Raw genomic sequence first — 17,674 nt, 5'->3', positions numbered from 1 at the left:
AAATGGAAGAAGTTTGGAACCACCTAGAGACTCTTCCTAGAGCTGGCCTAGAGCCGACTGGTCACTCTGACAGAGCTCCAGAGGTCCTCTGTCGAGATGTGAGAACCTTACACAAGGACAACCATCTCTGCAGCACTCCACCAATCAGGCCTTTATGGTAGAGTGGCCAGACAGAAGCCACTCCTCAGTAAAAGGCACATGACAGCCTGCTTGGAGTTTGCCAAAAGGCACCTTAAGGACTCTCAGACCATGAGAAACAAGATTCTCTGGTCTGATGAAACCAAGACTGAACCATTTTGACTGAATGCCAAGCGTCACGTCTGGAGAAAACCTGGCACCATCCCTACGCTGAAGTATGGTGGTGGCAGCATCATGCTGTGGGGATGTTTTTCAGTGACAGGGACTGGGAGACTAGTGAGGATTGAGGGAAAGATGAACAGAGCAAAGTAGAGAGAGATCTTTGATGAGAATCCACTCCAGAGCATTCAGAACCTCGGACTAGGGTGAAGGTTCACCTTCCAACAGGAAAATGACCGTAATTACACAGCCAAGACAACACAGGAGTGGCTTCGGTACAAGTCTCTGAATGTCCTTGAGTGTCCCAGCTAGAGCCTGGACTTGAACCCGATTGAACATTTCTGGAGAGACCTGAAAATAACTGCAGCGATGCTCCCTATCCAACCTGACAGAGCTTGAGAGGATCTGCAGAAAATAAATGGGAGAAACTCCCCAAATACAGGTGTGCAAAGCTTGTAGCGTCATACCCAAGACTCGAGAATGTAATCGTTGCCAAAGGTGCTTCAACAAAGTACTGAGTAAAGGGTCTGAATACTTATGTAAATGTGATTTCAGTTTTTTTATTTGTAGTAAGTGCACACATTTCAAAAAATCTGTTTTTGCTTTGTATTATATGTAGATTGATGAGGGGATTTTTTTTTTATGTTTAAAAGCATTTTAGCACAAGGCTCTAACGGAACAAAAAGGTGGAAAAAGTCAAGCGATCTGAATACTTTCCGAATGCACTGTATGTGTGCAATCAAGGAGGACAGGGGATTCAAGGGTTGACTAACTCTTGTACAATTCGATTAAAGGTGGCGACTTCAACCCTTCATGAGAGCATTCTCAGCTGTGAGGATCTGAGCACACAGAGAGCAGAGGGGTTTAAAGTTCTGGAACATTGTGTGAGAGCTCTACAGTGAATACAGGAAGTCTCCCAGGGACCACTTCCTGTCCCACTACTTGGTTTGCAAAAAGAGCTCATCTCTTTCCCAATTTGACATTCCATGATTCCTCAAATCCGGTCTCCTCACCTTCTTCTCAGAACACATTGTAGGAAAAGGTCAGGAGGGGAGGGACTGTGTTCTGATCGAAAACACTCAAACTGTAGTATGAAATTATGGGTCTGACACTCGGGAAACACATCAACCACATTAACCCAAACACATGATAGAGATCTGTTAGCGATACGGCATAAACTACACACCATCTCACACTTGGACACAGTCAGACACATGGGGGGGGGGGGGGGGGGGGGGGGGGGGCAATCCATTCAGTGCCATATTCTGACTTTTACACAGGCAAGCAACTCTTGCACTGCTTCCAATAGCCTAATTTGTGCTTTAGACCCAAGTTCGCACGGATTACGCAAGTCGAAATCACATCCACTTGCAGTGAGTTGTCAGAAGAAAAAAAACACACAATAGAGAGAAAAATCTAACTTGGCGAGAGAAACCACATAAATGAGAATAGGACCTGGTAGTTGGGCTGCTCTTAAGTGCATTAGTTACTGTTGTCCTCCGGCTTGTGGGATTGGAGCCCCTAAATAGTATTTCTTATTGTCTGTCCACACCGGTAACATACTAGCGGTGCCCAATGTATGTATGTATGTATGTATGTATGTATGTATGTATGTATGTGTGTATGTGTGTATGTGTGTATGTATGTATGTGTGTATGTATGTATGTGTGTATGTATGTATGTGTATGTATGTATGTATGTGTATGTATGTATGTATGTATGTATGTATGTATGTATGTATGTATGTATGTATGTATGTATGTATGTATGTATGTATGTATGTATGTATGTATGTATGTGTGTATGTGTGTGTGTGTGTGTGTGTGTGTGTGTGTGTGTGTGTGTGTGTGTGTGTGTGTGTGTGTGTGTGTGTGTGTGTGTGTGTGTGTGTGTGTGTGTGTGTGTGTGTGTATGTGTGTGTGTGTGTGTGTGTGTGTGTGTGTGTGTGTGTGTGTGTGTGTAAGGGAGAATTAGAAGGCTGCTTCAGAACAGCCCACGCTGTCTCCATGCCAAAAGAGAGCTGGAGGAGAAAATACAGCGAACAAACAAGTCAGCTTAAATTCACTTCAGCAGAGTTTGCTAGTTGCGATGACCTTCTGAAAAGAACAGAAAAGTGGATAAATCTATCTTTTTTTTGTCCTTTATGCCATAATGCTTTCAACAGTAATGGAGACAGGATACTGAAGAAATACAGCGTCGGGCGCAAGAAGGCAGAGAACCAAACAACAAATACGTCTTAATGCAAAAAACAGCCAGAGACGGCCAGATTGAAACACAATAACCAACTGTGCAAACAAGGACCTTTTTCCCAGCCCAACCTCTTTTTTTGTTGTCCCAATTCAAACTGCACTTTTGGTTGTGTATGATTCTGGTTTCGATTGGATAATGAAAAGATACAGGGCAATAAGACAGTTGTTAGAAAACAAAAGAAAGTATATTTGTTTTGTTAACTTGTACACAACCCTTCGGTCTTCAACGGTTAAAGTTTGACTGTGCAATTGATCTGAAATAATGAATTGTTGTAACCCAGGTCTCTGGCACTGGGTAGTGTGTGTGTGCACATTTATCTAAGTGCATGAATGCATGTTTTGTCAAAGAGCTCTGTTTCACTGCAACCCACAAACACACAAAGACCTACAAGCACATACAAACACTTTTATGAGGTACCGCTCAAATAAATCAGAGGCACCACTCCAATCTGTTTTCTATCAGTCCCAATAGAATCACTCATATCCTCTCAGATCTAACGTGTAAAAAGAAAAGAATAGGAAAAATAAACGTTTGGAGTTTGAGAGGTTGGAACTTCCTCCCTGCTTTATAGGCCGTCAACAACATCTGCAGCAGCTCTCCTGAGCCAGTCAGGACAGATGTGGGGGGGGGGGGGGGGGGGGGGGCATCAGGACACAGAGGGAGCAGCTGGAGTTGATGCTCTGAGTCCCCTTTCCTACTCAATCCTTCCAAAAGTCTGTCAGTCTGCTGTATCTCTCCATAGAATACGATGCTCAGATGTAAACCCAACACTCAGTCACACTGAAGATCCTCTATTAGTTAAGCCTACCCCTGAAGCGTCAGTTGAAAAATACCCTCTCCAAGTCAACTCAGATACAGTGGGGCAAAAAAGTATTTAGTCAGCCACCAATTGTGCAAGTTCTCCCACTTAAAAAGATGAGAGGCCTGTCATTTTCATCATAGGTACACTTCAACTATGACAGACAAAATTAGAGAGAAAAAATCCAGAAAATCACATTGTAGGATTTATGAATTTATTTGCAAATTATGGTGGAAAATAAGTATTTGTTTACCTACAAACAAGCAATATTTCTAGCTCTCACAGACCTGTAACTTCTTCTTTAAGAGGCTCCTCTGTCCTCCACTCGTTACCTGTATTAATGGCACCTGTTTGAACTTGTTATCAGTATAAAAGACACCTGTACACAACCTCACAGTCACACTCCAAACTCCACTATGGCCAAGACCAAAGAGCTGTCAAAGGACACCAGAAACAAAATTCTAGACCTGCACCAGGCTGGGAAGACTGAATCTGCAATAGGTAAGCAGCTTGGATTGAAGAAATTAACTGTGGGAGCAATTATTAGGAAATGGAAGACATAGAAGACCACTGATAATCTCCCTCGATCTGGGGCTCCACGCAAGATCTCACCCCGTGGGGTCAAAATGATCACAAGAACGGTGAGCAAAAATCCCAGAACCACACGGGGGGACCTAGTGAATGACCTGCAGAGAGCTGGGACCAAAGTAACAAAGCCTACCATCAGTAACACACTACGCCGCCAGGGACTCAAATCCTGCAGTGCCAGATGTGTCCCCCTGCTTAAGCCAGTACATGTCCAGGCCCGTCTGAAGTTTGCTAGAGAGCATTTGGATGATCCAGAAGAAGATTGGGAGAATGTCATATGGTCAGATGAAACCAAAATAGAACTTTTTGGTAAAAACTCAACTCGTCGTGTTTGGAGGACAAAGAATGCTGAGTTGCATCCAAAGAACACCATACCTACTGTGAAGCATGGGGGTGGAAACATCATGCTTTGGGGTTGTTTTTCTGCAAAGGGACCAGTACGACTGATCCGTGTAAAGGAAAGAATGAATGAATGGGGCCATGTATCGTGAGATTTTGAGTGAAAACCTTCCATCAGCAAGGGCATTGAAGATGAAACGTGGCTGGGTCTTTCAGTATGACAATGATCCCAAACACACCGCCCGGGCAACGAAGGAGTGGCTTCATAAGAAGCATTTCAAGGTCCTGGAGTGGCCTAGCCAGTCTCCAGATCTCAACCCCATAGAAAATCTTTGGAGGGAGTTGAAAGTCCGTGTTGCCCAGCAACAACCCCAAAACATCACTGCTCTAGAGGAGATCTGCATGGAGGAATGGGCCTAAATACCAGCAACAGTGTGTGAAAACCTTGTGAAGACTTACAGAAAACGTTTGACCTCTGTCATTGCCAACAAAGGGTATATAACAAAGTATTGAGATAAACTTTTGTTATTGACCAAATACTTATATTCCACCATAATTTGCAAATAAATTCATTAAAAATCCTACAATGTGATTTTCAGGATTTTTTTTCTCATTTTGTCTGTCATAGTTGAAGTGTACCTATGATGAAAATTACAGGCCTCTCTCATCTTTTTAAGTGGGAGAACTTGCACAAATGGTGGCTGACTAAATACTTTTTTGCCCCACTGTACATTTTTGTACGTTTGAATGTTGCAGTAGCAGAGTAGGACCTTTCTTCTGGTTGGTGCTTTAGCATTTGAGCGAGCAAGAAAGAGAACTGAGGGTTTTCAGTGAATTTATGCAAATCACAAGGCTCATTGTAATTTCCTGCTTAGCAGGACAATCTCAGCGACATCAGAGTGATCAAAATAAGATAGCACATCTGTACAGTCTCCACAACTGGAAAGAGAGCGCCCTGAAATCCACCTGTCATCATCTCCACAACTTTAATATTTTGCTTTGCTTATGAGTGGAATGCCTACCGGAGTTAATCAGTTCAAGTCAAAGAACTAACTAAGGCCAGGAGTTTTTCCTAACCACGTAACCTGACCAGGAAAAACATGTAGATAACTACAGTAGTTAGGCTCAAGGTTTTTTATTATTATTATTTATTTATTTTAATCGTCAGGTGGCAAGGGAAAAACTCCTGGCACTATCACGTAACCACCATCTTAATATTCAAGAGAGGAGGCAGCAAAGAGTTAGGATGTGAGGAGTCACAGAAATACAAATGAAAATAAAGCCCGAACCTTTGTAAATCTGTCCTAAAAGGAACTTACTCCCCACACTCTCTGCTGCATCTACTGTTTCTCCTCCACCCACTCGATGACACCATTCCTAAACACAGGCTTGACACCTCCATTAACACTAACCCTGCTTTATATTATTTTCTTTCTCTCCTCCAACTCCCATGCCTTTCAGTAGACTACAGTTTCAGTCAAGGCTAGTGTGGTTTTGACTAAACCAGATCAGTTTGAATTCTGATCCAGGACCAGTATAATCAAAGGCCTTCGGTCGACCTCCGCGATGACTGAAATAACTTCTGTAATTTAGCAGGGCCTTTTTCTTTTAACGAGGCAGGCCCCCAGTGTACTATATACACTCGTGTCTGTTCTCTGGCTCAAAAATCGAGCTTGGCCTAGCTGATTGACAAATGCATTTTTACGAGAGCCTTTCAAATAATTATTTACAATGATCACTTTATCATGATTCTAATTAGCTTGTTTCTTTAGATGGACATGATATATATGCTGTAAGACAACAACAAAAACGTTCTGACCTCCCGGCAACCTCTGGCAACACCGCTCTGAGTGAGCCTGGGAGGGAGCGGCCGCACCCTCGCCTCCGTGCTTTCACATGCCGCCCACATGGCGCACGAAACAACTGTCTTACATGAAAGAACATCTCTGGCTTATTTACAGACGTAAATAAAAGCCTCTTTATCCTGATATAGAGGCATCATTCAGTGTTTTTACTGCTGTTTATACGAGCAGTCTTCATCAGGAAAAGAAAACAAAAGATGGACCCTTTTAAAGGGATCCCCTTCATCATCTTTGCTTGCTTGTGTCATCAAAGCGGGATGGGATGGAACATGTGTGTTTATTGGCTGTGTATTCTTAAAAGGGATAGCACATTCAAAATAGATTTTGGGGTCAAATTCCTCTTTGGCCTACACACACAACCTTGAGTTGTGTCTGTAGGCCCGTAGTGACCGTATTCACAATAAACTGTTGTTAACTTTTGTCACAGCCAGGGGTTAGCATGATTAGAATCATCAGAAGAAAAAAAATGCATGTAATTCATGGTACCGATGTTAGCAAAGCAGCCTTGCAAGTTGAAACGTCCTCAAAAACACTTAACTAAGTTTGGTTCCTTTTTTTATTGTTTATTTGCATGCATACCTCTGTAATAGTCACTGGAATTTTGTTACGCAAAACTGGAACTATTTCCTTATGTATTCTCACACCCACATCAGTCTGTTTGCTGTAACATGGACAATAAAGTTGTATTGTGTGCTTCCTTTTCTGTTGGGCACTCACCAGTGGCTTGATGGAACTATGAGAGCATATTCAGATATTACTGCAACAAATAACATTCTTGCAGAAAAGAAAACATGGACAGGTTCTTCTCAAGTATCGACACTTAGGAAGTTACGGCTTGCAATGCAGCTTTGTTAACATCATTTGGGGGTGCTAATCATGCTACCTCCTGGCTGTGACAAAAGTAAACAACAGATTTTTGTCAAAGCCATCACTACTTGCCTACAGACAACTTCAAAAGGAAGAGGAATTTTCCCTTATTCATGCATTGATGTAAACGACACACCGGGGAAAATGTGACTACGGGGCCTTTCACACTTAATTGGTTTGTAGCGTTTTTTCAGAACTCTGGTGCGTTTACCCCTTTAGTTTGGTTCCTAAACAACGCACCGTGGTTTGCTCAAAAAGGTGATCTTGGTCCGATTCAGCGGCAGGTGAGAATGCAGTCCAGACCAAACACAGGAAAATAACCAGTATTACTAGTTGTTTGACTGCAAGCATTTGATAAAATGCATGCAGCATCATAACTTGATATCTCAGACATTCTGTGAGTAGCAGTGCATTGATGAGTGTATCCGATGCAGGTTAGGGGAGACGGGCTATAGGCTACTGAATATAATCTATTCAAGTTTAAGTTAGAGCGGCTATTGCAAATTCCTCCCTTCATGTTGTTGGAAGACAAAAGCTAAAGTAATATGAAGATTTGGACACAAGTGATGCTTCATGATAATCATAGATGGATTTAAGGTGAGCATTTGTGTCCAATTAACAAATTACTTGCATGGATAAGTGGTTTTGCTTAGGAATTGTAGTGGTTTGACAATGTAAAAGCAAAATGGGAAAATTTAAAAAATACAATCTAACAAATAGACTCTGACTCAAACTATAGCTCAAAACTATGTGTGAAAACACACTAGGTAGTAGTTATGACTAACCCCTAAATGGGGAATAGGGTGTCATTTGAGACACTAAGCCCTGTATCTTCGTGGGGTGGCTGTGGGCTAGAACCCAGCAGGAGTCTGTAGGTTGGGTGTGGTGGTGGTGCTCCAGGCACAGTGAAGTTGCTACCAGAGAAATCTGGTTCTTGTTAACACACTACCAGGGACATCGAGTACTTCTCAGCTATGCCCAGTACAAACACACACAGATGACTCTCCCCACATAGACTTGCACTGAAAAACATATACACAAACATCAAACAAAGATATGTGCACCAACACTTACACAGCAAAGCAAAGACCAACTAGGCAGACATTTTGGCATGCGATCTGTGACCTCCATCTATGATCTTGGAGATCTACAGAATGATCTGTGATCTGAGGGAAAGCCCCTTATCTTCCTCCCATAATGCCATAGGTCTATATGAGATAGTACAGGCTCCCTAAAAACAGTTCCTTTGAAATGGGATCCTCTGTTATAGTACCAGCTTTAAATCCTACACTGCTAACATGCATGTTTTATGTCCCATGTATCTCTGTAAGTATATCACTCAAGTTTCCAATTATCCAATTCCCTCTTCCCCATCCCCTCCATGGACATTATTTACAGGGGGAGCCATTTACTTCTACTGTCTCTCTCCCCACTCGGTCTCCCCCCTTTCTTTCCCTCCTGCATTGTGGATCGCAAAATGCTCAACAAGCTTTCCCATGATATTATCAACAACATTCTTGGACAGGGAGAAATAGGACGATTAAAATGTACATTCGGGCTGTGGTCCAGCGGTTCGATCCGGAGTGTCTTATGTTCTAAGTCTGTGTGCTTAACCCTGTGGACCTCCTCAACATCTGCTCTGTGTCAAACATTAGTGACAGTAGAGACATGGTGATTGAAGGTCCACACCTAGGCCTAATTTGTAGCAAACTCACTGCAGCCGTCTGTGAGAGGAACTGATGTCAACCTGCTATTCGAAACACACACACACACCACACCCAACAAACTAGCACAAACTCCTACACACGTGCTTGTGAACTCTAAAAGTGCACACGCACACAAACTGCCAAATGGCATTCACTAGTTTGAGTGCAGCCATCTATCTCCTGGTGCTTTTCTTGTGTTCTCTGGGCCATGAGCTAAATTCAGTCCAGCCAGAGTCCAGCGCAGAGCCCCAGAGGGAAGCAACAGATTAGAAGCAGAGGGAGCTGAGTTCCAAACAGCCCTGCTACGATATGGTGCTGCTTCCCCCGTATCTCATCTCCCACTACCTATCCCCCCCCATCCACTTATCGCTCCCGCTTTCCCCTTCCCTGTCTCTCTCTCCCTCTGGTGTACAGTATACAGCCCCTGACAGACAGATGGGCCTGGGGAAGTGAGAGGGGATTGGGGTTCTGGACAGACACCAGGACACACTGAGCCATCCGGCCAGGACCACTGATCCCTGACCCGGTTCCCACTGCTGATCCACAACAGCAGAACCTCAGGATGTTCCAGGTGTTTTACGCAACATCTGTCTGACAGGAGGTGGCCTGGTCCGAGGCTCTACAGGAGGTTGCATGGGGGGAGTGAGGGAGGGAGGACTCACTGACCCCCATGGATTCAGAATGTTCTGGTACAGCCTCAGTGAATGACACAGACTTGGAAGAAGTTGCCAGTAAATTTAGAGGGTGATGTCTATGGTTATCTCCAGGAGCGAGATGTGGTTCAGCCCCCGGTGGTGTGAGGTAAGGGTGTCTAGTGTGTGTGTGTGACAGAGACCCCTCTCTCACACATTCAGTGTCCATCAGGGTATGGTTAGATCAGAGCAGAGAGGACAGAGGGCAGCAGATGAGAGGCTTCAGGAGGGCTGAGGGGGAGTGCTGCAGAATAGTATTTCTTTATGGTTTCACAGGCCAGCCTGCTCTTCCAGCATCATGAATAAGTTATCGGACTGCTTGGATCCATAATCCAGCCCTGCCAGGACCTCAACAGCCATAGACTGGCAGTAAGCTGGCAATGAGGGATGGACACACATTCGAGCACACAAACCTACAGGCACACACACACACACACACACACAGGGTAAGTGATATACCATGCTGAGGTCTCTTAGTAGGCAGGAAATGTCCAGAAACTATGGCAGTCACAGTAAAGTCGCAAGGGCGGAGAGGGCAAGATGGGGGCCAGTCTCCGTCTGTCTAGTTTTTCCCTCTCTCTTAGTCTTCCCCTCTAAACCCAGAGCAGACTGTAGACCCTCACCCATTAACTAGACCTGTGATAGGGAGTCCCAATCCTCAGTATGTTACACACCACTGTAATTACTCAGGCCTATACTACAACTGTTGTGTCTGGACCATGAATACACGCCCCTTACACAAGCCACAATCCCCCAAACAACCACTATGGATCCCACCGCCACAGAAACATCAGTCACCACATGAAACATAGCATCCCCGCCGCACCTCAGAGGGCAGCGGTCAGCAGCTGTGAGGAGAGGAAGTGAGAGGTGCAGAGGGAAGCACCCAGCTTCTGCCTGACAGGGCCAGTCTATCTATAGCAGAAGGAGAGGGATGGAGAAAGGGAGGGAGGAGCGGCCCAGATAAGAGAGCAGAGGAGGGAGGGTCGAGATGTGAAAGTCTTCCAGCAGTGTGCTGGAAAGTTACGCTAACATAGCCTGAGTGAGCAGTATCCCACTGCACTGGAAGAACAATGACATCACAGAGACTAAGTGTAGCTGTAGCCTGCCTACTCGGAAACCGGCCTTGTAGATTGTAGCAGATTCATTCACAGGCCCAAATGGATATGCTGCAAATGAACAACCACATTTCTCTATGGTCTTTTGACAATGTATGCTATGACCTCACCATGTTCGAGCATTACCAGTGCCCAATGAACAAAACACAATCCGGAATGCAATCAAGTAGTTATTTGGATAAATCTGACTTCACTTATAAGTGTGTTAACTTAAACTGTCCATACACCATTCACATGCATATATTCTGTTCTGATATGTCTTCATTTCTTGTCATTTTTTTACTTTTAGATTATGTGTGTGTCAGTGGCGGTCAGTGCCGTTTAAGATGAGGGAGGACAATATTTTTTTTAATGAACATAGCCTTATTTCTATTACAGCATATGTTGTTCACCCAGCTCAAAGTAACATCGATAGGTTTAGGCTACTAGATGACCCTCACATTTTCACTACCTAGCCTGTAAATTAAAGTTTACAACGTAGGTGCACAGGTCTTGAGAAATTTGAGTAATCAAAGTGAGAGACCGTGACATTGATTACCGCCTTGCACACTCTTGCTTGCATCTATCTGATCTAAGTTTTAATCACCAGTCTAACAGTTGCAGACAAGAGTTTCTATTAGCGAACTGCAGGTTTATTTATCCCATTTCCTCCTGTTTGCTTCCGTTTAAGAATCATTCGTCAACAGAATCTGCAGAATGAATACACCCCTACTCACACGCAAACAATCAAGCAGTACAGTGTACAGTCAGTACGCAGTTCAGCGGGCCCAGGTTGCAATGAATGAATCAAAACGAAAACTTACCTTGACTTGGAAGAGCTCCAGTGTTGGATTGCCATAGCCAGCTAGCTAACACAGCATCCCTCTCTGTTTGAGCTGGGTGTTTGAGTATGTTAAACTAGCTAGCTGCATTCGCTAGCAAATGAAGTGAAAGTGAAAAAAAAAATATATATATATATATATAGATAGCTCTCTCTTCATTTTTGAAGAAATACATTTGTTCAAAACTGTTCAACTATTGTCCTTCTCTCACTTTGAGTCAACAACTCACCATACGTTTATGCACTGCTAGCTAGCTGTAGCTTAGGCTTTCAGTAGTAGATTAATTCTCTGATCCTTTGAGTGGGTGGACAACATGCCAGTTCATTCGTTTTTTAAAATGTAATTAGGCAAGTATGTTCAGAACAAATTCTTATTTACAATGATGGCCTACCCCCTGGGAAAAATCCTCCACTAATCTGGATGACGCTGGGCCAGTTGTGCGCCGCTCTATGGGACTACCGATCACGGCCGGTTGTGACACAGCCTGGGAACGAACCAGGGTCTGTACTGATGCCTCTAGCATTGCAGTGCCATAGACCGCTGCCCCACTCGGGAGGTCTATGCTGCAAGAGCTCTGACAGGTTGTTGGACATCCTTAGGAAGTTATAATTACTGTGTAATCTATAGAAGGGGGTGAGAACCATGAGCGCCCTAGGTTTTGAATTGAAGTCAATGTACACAGAGGAGGATGGAAACTAGCTGTCCTCCGGCTACACCAGAGAGTGCTGCTGAGGCTACTGTAGACATTCATTATAAAACAGTGTGTTTTGAGAAATTATTTGGTGACATGAATATATTTAGTATAGTTAAAAAGGGTAACTAATGTTTCACTATAAAATAAATAATTAAAATGGAGAGGATGGACCTCTCCTTCCTCTTCTGAGGAGCCTCCACTGGTGTGTATTGTTATCGGTAGATATTGCTGCACTGTTGGCGCTAGAAACATAAGATTTTTCTGCACCTGCGATAACATCTGCAAAACTGTGTAAGCAACCAATAAACTTTGATTTGAAGTGACTCATAAGTCAGAAGTGACTCACGCGCCATTCTTATGTTCCTTTTTATTCCGTGTGTGTGTGTGTGTGTGTATGTATGTGTGTGTGTGTGAGAGAGAATGTCTGTGTCCTTCCTTTTATTTTATCTGGGTTGCATCCATGTTCAGAGCAATTACAAACACACCACGCTCTCATATGAACAATACTGACAGAGTCAGCTAGTGCTATTCTTGTCTCACTCCCTGGGAAAACACACTAGCAAGGAGGGAAGATGCCATTGAGTCACTGTTTGTGCATGTGCGTGTGTGCCATGTGCCTGTGTCTATGTCTATATGTGTGTGGGTGTGTGAAAAGCCAGACCTGGAACACAAGGCTAGAAGAATAAGTCGGTGTGTTTGTCTTGGTGCGGGCCTCATATCATTTTACAGATACAATAAAAAATACTAGCTATTCATGGATTGCAAGTTTTGTCACAATATTGTTTTGAACGTTAGTTTTGGACTGATTCCCGACTGAGCATTCTACTCAATGCATCGTCAATGGGCACCGATGAAGATTCCATCAAAAGTTCATTACAGTGGTTTGCAAATACAATGACATTCAAAATTAGGCAATAATTAGTAGAAAAACCTTTTGATGTCACCAGATTGACTTTAGATGCAGTATAACGTTAGCTAGCTAGCTAAGATTGGGGGTAGGACAGTTTTAGTTAGCTAACATTAGTATTGCTAGCTACAGTATTTCTGACAAACTTTGCTACTTAATGGCAACATTGCAATCTGTCAAAAGTAAATTTGACAACATGATAATGCTGGCAAAGTTGTTTCCTACTAAATATTTGGCTTGTCAACACTTTAAGGCACCACTATGGCGCCACCAACAGAGGGCAGCTTGAGAAAGTTCAAAACAATGACGTGACAGAGGTGCAAACTACGAATAAAATTAAGGAGGAAAAGAAAATAGGGTCTTTATTGGACAAGGCTTCCATGCTCTGCCAGGGGGATAGGACCCTGCCTCGTTAAGTACCTATAGACAGCGAGGGTACGTCCCAAATGGCACCCTATTCCCTATCTAGTCAAAAGTAGTGCACTATATTATAGGGGATAGGGTGCCATTTGAGACACAGACCTAGTTAGCTACACTCTGGCACCGTGAGGGGCTCCATGATCTAAGACACACTCTGCTCTTCAATGCACTAAACAGTGTGTTTACACAGAGTGGCTGGATCTAGTGTTAATGGCAGAAGGTGTTTTACAATGTCATCAGTGTGTGGGGAGGGAGGATGCATTTGATAGTCTTACATTTAATAGTTAAAACAAAGAGGAATGAGCCATGACCTGACAAGTGAGATGTACTAAATAAAGCAGAAAGACAGAGTTAACACGTTAGTGCTAAATAACATTGGAAATAGAGTTGTACCACTACTGTATAACTTTTTTCTGCTTTTTTTTCTGCTTTTGTTGGCTTCAAAATCAGAACCAGTACCAAATTGCAACCAGAGCCAAGATGCAAGAGAGAAACAGGAATGCTGCTGTCAGGCCCACCGGACTCAACGACCGGTTCAAATGAGGACGTGAGTGTGTCTTAGTCTCAGTGTGTGCCTTCTCCATTGTCATCGTCAAGCCAAACAACATTGGCATGACAAGAGAGCAGAAACAGACTGGCATCCAGGCTAGCTCTAAGCCAGGTAGTCTCGCAATCAACACATACTAATTTGAGAATCACCGAGTTCAATGAGTTATGGAGATACAGAGAACAGCTGGAGTTTAAGTAAATGACAAGTGATAAACTATTATATTGTGGAAAGTACCATTGGCACACATAGGGGCATTTACTCTAGACTAGCTAACCAAGTCTAGAGTTTGGAGTAGCCAGGACTGTTGGAGTTCCTTGCCTAACATGAGCTGTTCTCCAAACAATGACAGCACCTTGGAATAAGGGATGAGCTAATTGGCTGAAAAATAGCTTTGGTTTAGTAAGAGCAGAACTCAGCTGAGAAAGAGTTAACGTCACACAAATGGTGCTGTGCACACACGCACCTGTCCTCAGAAAGAAAAACAGTCTAAGGAGCGTGAGAAAGAGAGCAAGCCACTTCCTCTACAGCCAGGCTTCTAGACGATCGAGATCATGAATATGAAATAATGCCCTGGTCTGCACAGCGCCCATCTGTGATGTATGATCTGCGATCGTCACACAGCCCTGGTGCTTTGATCAGGAGGTTCCCTTTGATCCCAGAGGAAAGAACAGAGAAACAGGAAGAACAGAGCCCTCTGTCCTAAACACACCATCCTCTCCTCTATCCACAAAGAGAGGAGAGAAGGGAAGGATGGAGAGATGGAGGGGGGGGGAGACTGACAGGAAGTTGAGAAAGCATGCAAGACAGACAGTGAGAGAGAGGCACATAAAACAGAGAAAGAGCAAGAGAACAAGAGATTAGAAAGAAAGACATTGGAGAGACAGGAAGAGCCAGAGAGAGAGAGAGAGGGCCAGAGTGAGAGGCAGACCAGACAGGGATAGAGAGCTAGCTCCTCTCGGTGCGCATTTAAGGGGTCTGCAGGAAAGAGGGGGACCAGCACACCGAGGTAACCCAGAAGTAATGAACAATCTGTGGGAACCTCCTTAAAACTCCATAGGTCTTGTTCATTAGGCACCAAACTGAAGAAAACGGAGGAGCTACCTGGACGTCACATGTTCTGTTGCAAAATGTTTTAAAGTGTTTTCCGTAATGAAGCTTGAGGATAAAGTTACTGCAGGGGGTGAAGGGACTTACCTGACCATCCCGCCCAACATGCACCTGGTGGATCTGAAGGTTCCCCTGAGAGAGAGAAGAGAGAGATCATTCAGACAGCCTGAGAGCATCACACATTTTGTAAACACACACTAATCATAGTGCATAATGAACATACCAATCACAGCATAATTCACTCACACACACACACACAGCATAAACAAAATCACACAGACGCCATGACATTAACAAGACCACATGAAAAACAAGCCCAATTTAGCCTATATTCCTTGTGCTGTTTTCACTCCTAATTCTATTTCATATTCAATGCTGTCTGAGCTGCCATATGGACAGGCAGCATGGTAATCTCTCCCAAATAGCCTTATTTCCTTTTCCAACATGCTGAAACCAATGGCTTTGATGAAGAGGCCCCTGTTTCTAATGAAAATGCACACTGAGCGACAGTTGGGAAAAGTGGGATTTTGTTGCTAAGCTTTGAACTCCCAAAACAAACAAAATCATAGAGTGAAAAAATGTATTTTCTGGCGTCCGATCACAAAGAGCAGGAAAGGCTTTCAGAGCTCGTCTTCCTCAGTTTCTCTCAAACTGTCTTCCTCCCTGTGTCTTGGTTGTACAGGTTAGGAACCTCCGTAGAATACCTGGACGATGTGTCTGCCCTATTTGCAGTGCAGGTGTGTGTGTGTGTACACAATGGTTGCATGTATGTGTACGTGTGTGTATGTATACGTCTACTCAAGTGTGTGCCCGCGCGCAGTGTCGCCTCAAAATAAATCTCTACCCCACATCTTATTCCAAATATTTAACTATAATGCTGAGGCAGATAATTATTTCTCAAACACTATGTAGTTCTGAGTCTGACTCTCTTAGAGCCAACCCATTGTGTGCATGTGAGGCTGTCTAGTGAGAGACACAGACCATCTGGGTATTATTTGGAAACAAATAGTATAATAACCCATGCATAGGCAGGCGGTAGATATAAACAAGCACCGTTAACATTTAACATCTGTTGACGGTGAACTCTGCCTAATGACTTTCATACTGGCTACCATTACTGACTATTAAAGTGGCCCTCAGTCACTCACTGAGATACCCGGATAGATAGGCTGACGGGCAGACAGAAACACTTACCTCACTGTCCTGTGTGATTTGCACCTCTTCCCCCTGTGGGACCTGGGCAATATGGAGGTGTCCCTGAGGTATCTGATAATGGAGAGAGAGAACAAGATGAGAGAACAAGATGAGCGAGAGAACAATATGAGGGAACAAGATGAGCGAGAGAACAATATGAGAGAACGAGAAAGAGAGAGAGTGAGAACAAGAACTCACAATGTGTGTGTGGCACTGTTAACACATACATCCACTCTCACCCCTCCACCATCAGCCTCTAGTCTGAGCCCTGCTGCAGTCGCTGCCTGACAGATCCTATGCTTTACATTTCCTCCACTGCATTAGCAGCACTTGTAAATTTCAGGCTTGGCTGCATCTGCTAATACTCTGTAGAATATCAAGAGGGTAATATCTGCACAACGGTAAGCTCCCCATCATGATTCACTCTCTCCCCACTAGGCCTAGATTCAAATACCATTTGAAATCTTTCAAAATGTACATTGAGCATTTGCTCTAGCCTGCTTGGAGTGCCAGATGGGTGGGTTTTACAGTTTAGGACTACTACATTGGACCATTACAATTATTTCAAATAGTTTAAGCCATGTCTACTCACTAATACATATTTTTCTCATTTTCTGACATGATAATATTGCATTGGATATTAACGCAAAACTGATCTCTCATGGACATACTAGCATCTGACCAAATTACGCAAGATTGTAGTTCTGGGTCAACTGAGATGAACACAAAACTATACTTTTCACAAATAATGATCATTTAGTTTTTATAGTCTGCAAGAGTGGAATTCTGGCCTTAGCCTGTTCTTAGCCTGTTCTTAGCCTGTCGTTGTGTGTACAACTATACTTCTCCCAAATAACTACTCAATTTTTTAGAAACCGGTTACGGACTTTTGAGAAAGCATTTTAGTCAGCGTGGGGCACGGCCAGCTTCATCACACTCTGACCTGACATAGATTATAATATGACCAGCATTTCCCGTAACGCTCTCTGCCTCTTCAAGTCGAAACATATACAACAGAGTCAAGCTGCTAGCCTGATCCCAGATCTGTTTGTGCTCTTGCCAACTATTTTGCTGTCATTGTCAAGCTAAAACAGTCTTGCTCTTCAAATAGCTTATAAACATAAACAACGTTTCCCCAATTTGACATGACAATAACTGACACGGAGTTGGCATGAAACCACAAACAGACTGTCACTCAGGCTATCAAGATAATGCTTCCCTCAATAACACAGGACAACCTGGTGGAAGACGTGAGATCTGATAGTAGTACAGTACTTACTCCTTAGTTGGGTTTCAATAAATTTCAATGGCAGACATAACATTTACTAAGATCCTTTCCTTCATTATCACTGAAAAGGTCAAAGCACTGTCTTCATTCTAAGTGATAGTGTGGACATTGGAACAGAACAATATTGTGACTCCGTGAAGGTGCACAGGCAACAGGAAGTGATCAGAGTGATCCA

General features: G+C 43.5%; 1 protein-coding gene across 1 annotated transcript in view; it reads right to left on the bottom strand.

Moving 5' to 3' along the window:
• LOC109889512 (protein BANP-like) overlaps positions 1-17,674 on the bottom strand; it is a 70,263-nt gene that overhangs the window by 22,199 nt on the left and 30,390 nt on the right. The window contains exons 10-11 of the mRNA XM_020480980.2: positions 16,212-16,283; positions 15,105-15,149 (exon numbers count right to left, since the gene is read on the bottom strand). Coding sequence (XP_020336569.1) covers positions 15,105-15,149; positions 16,212-16,283 — 117 coding nt within the window. The remainder of the gene's footprint in view (positions 1-15,104; positions 15,150-16,211; positions 16,284-17,674) is intronic.

Source organism: Oncorhynchus kisutch, linkage group LG4, assembly GCF_002021735.2.
Source record: "Oncorhynchus kisutch isolate 150728-3 linkage group LG4, Okis_V2, whole genome shotgun sequence".
In the NCBI taxonomy this organism is placed as follows: Eukaryota; Metazoa; Chordata; class Actinopteri; order Salmoniformes; family Salmonidae; genus Oncorhynchus; species Oncorhynchus kisutch.
Note: the sequence above shows the minus strand (reverse complement) of the source record. Positions and strands in the feature narration are given on the sequence as shown.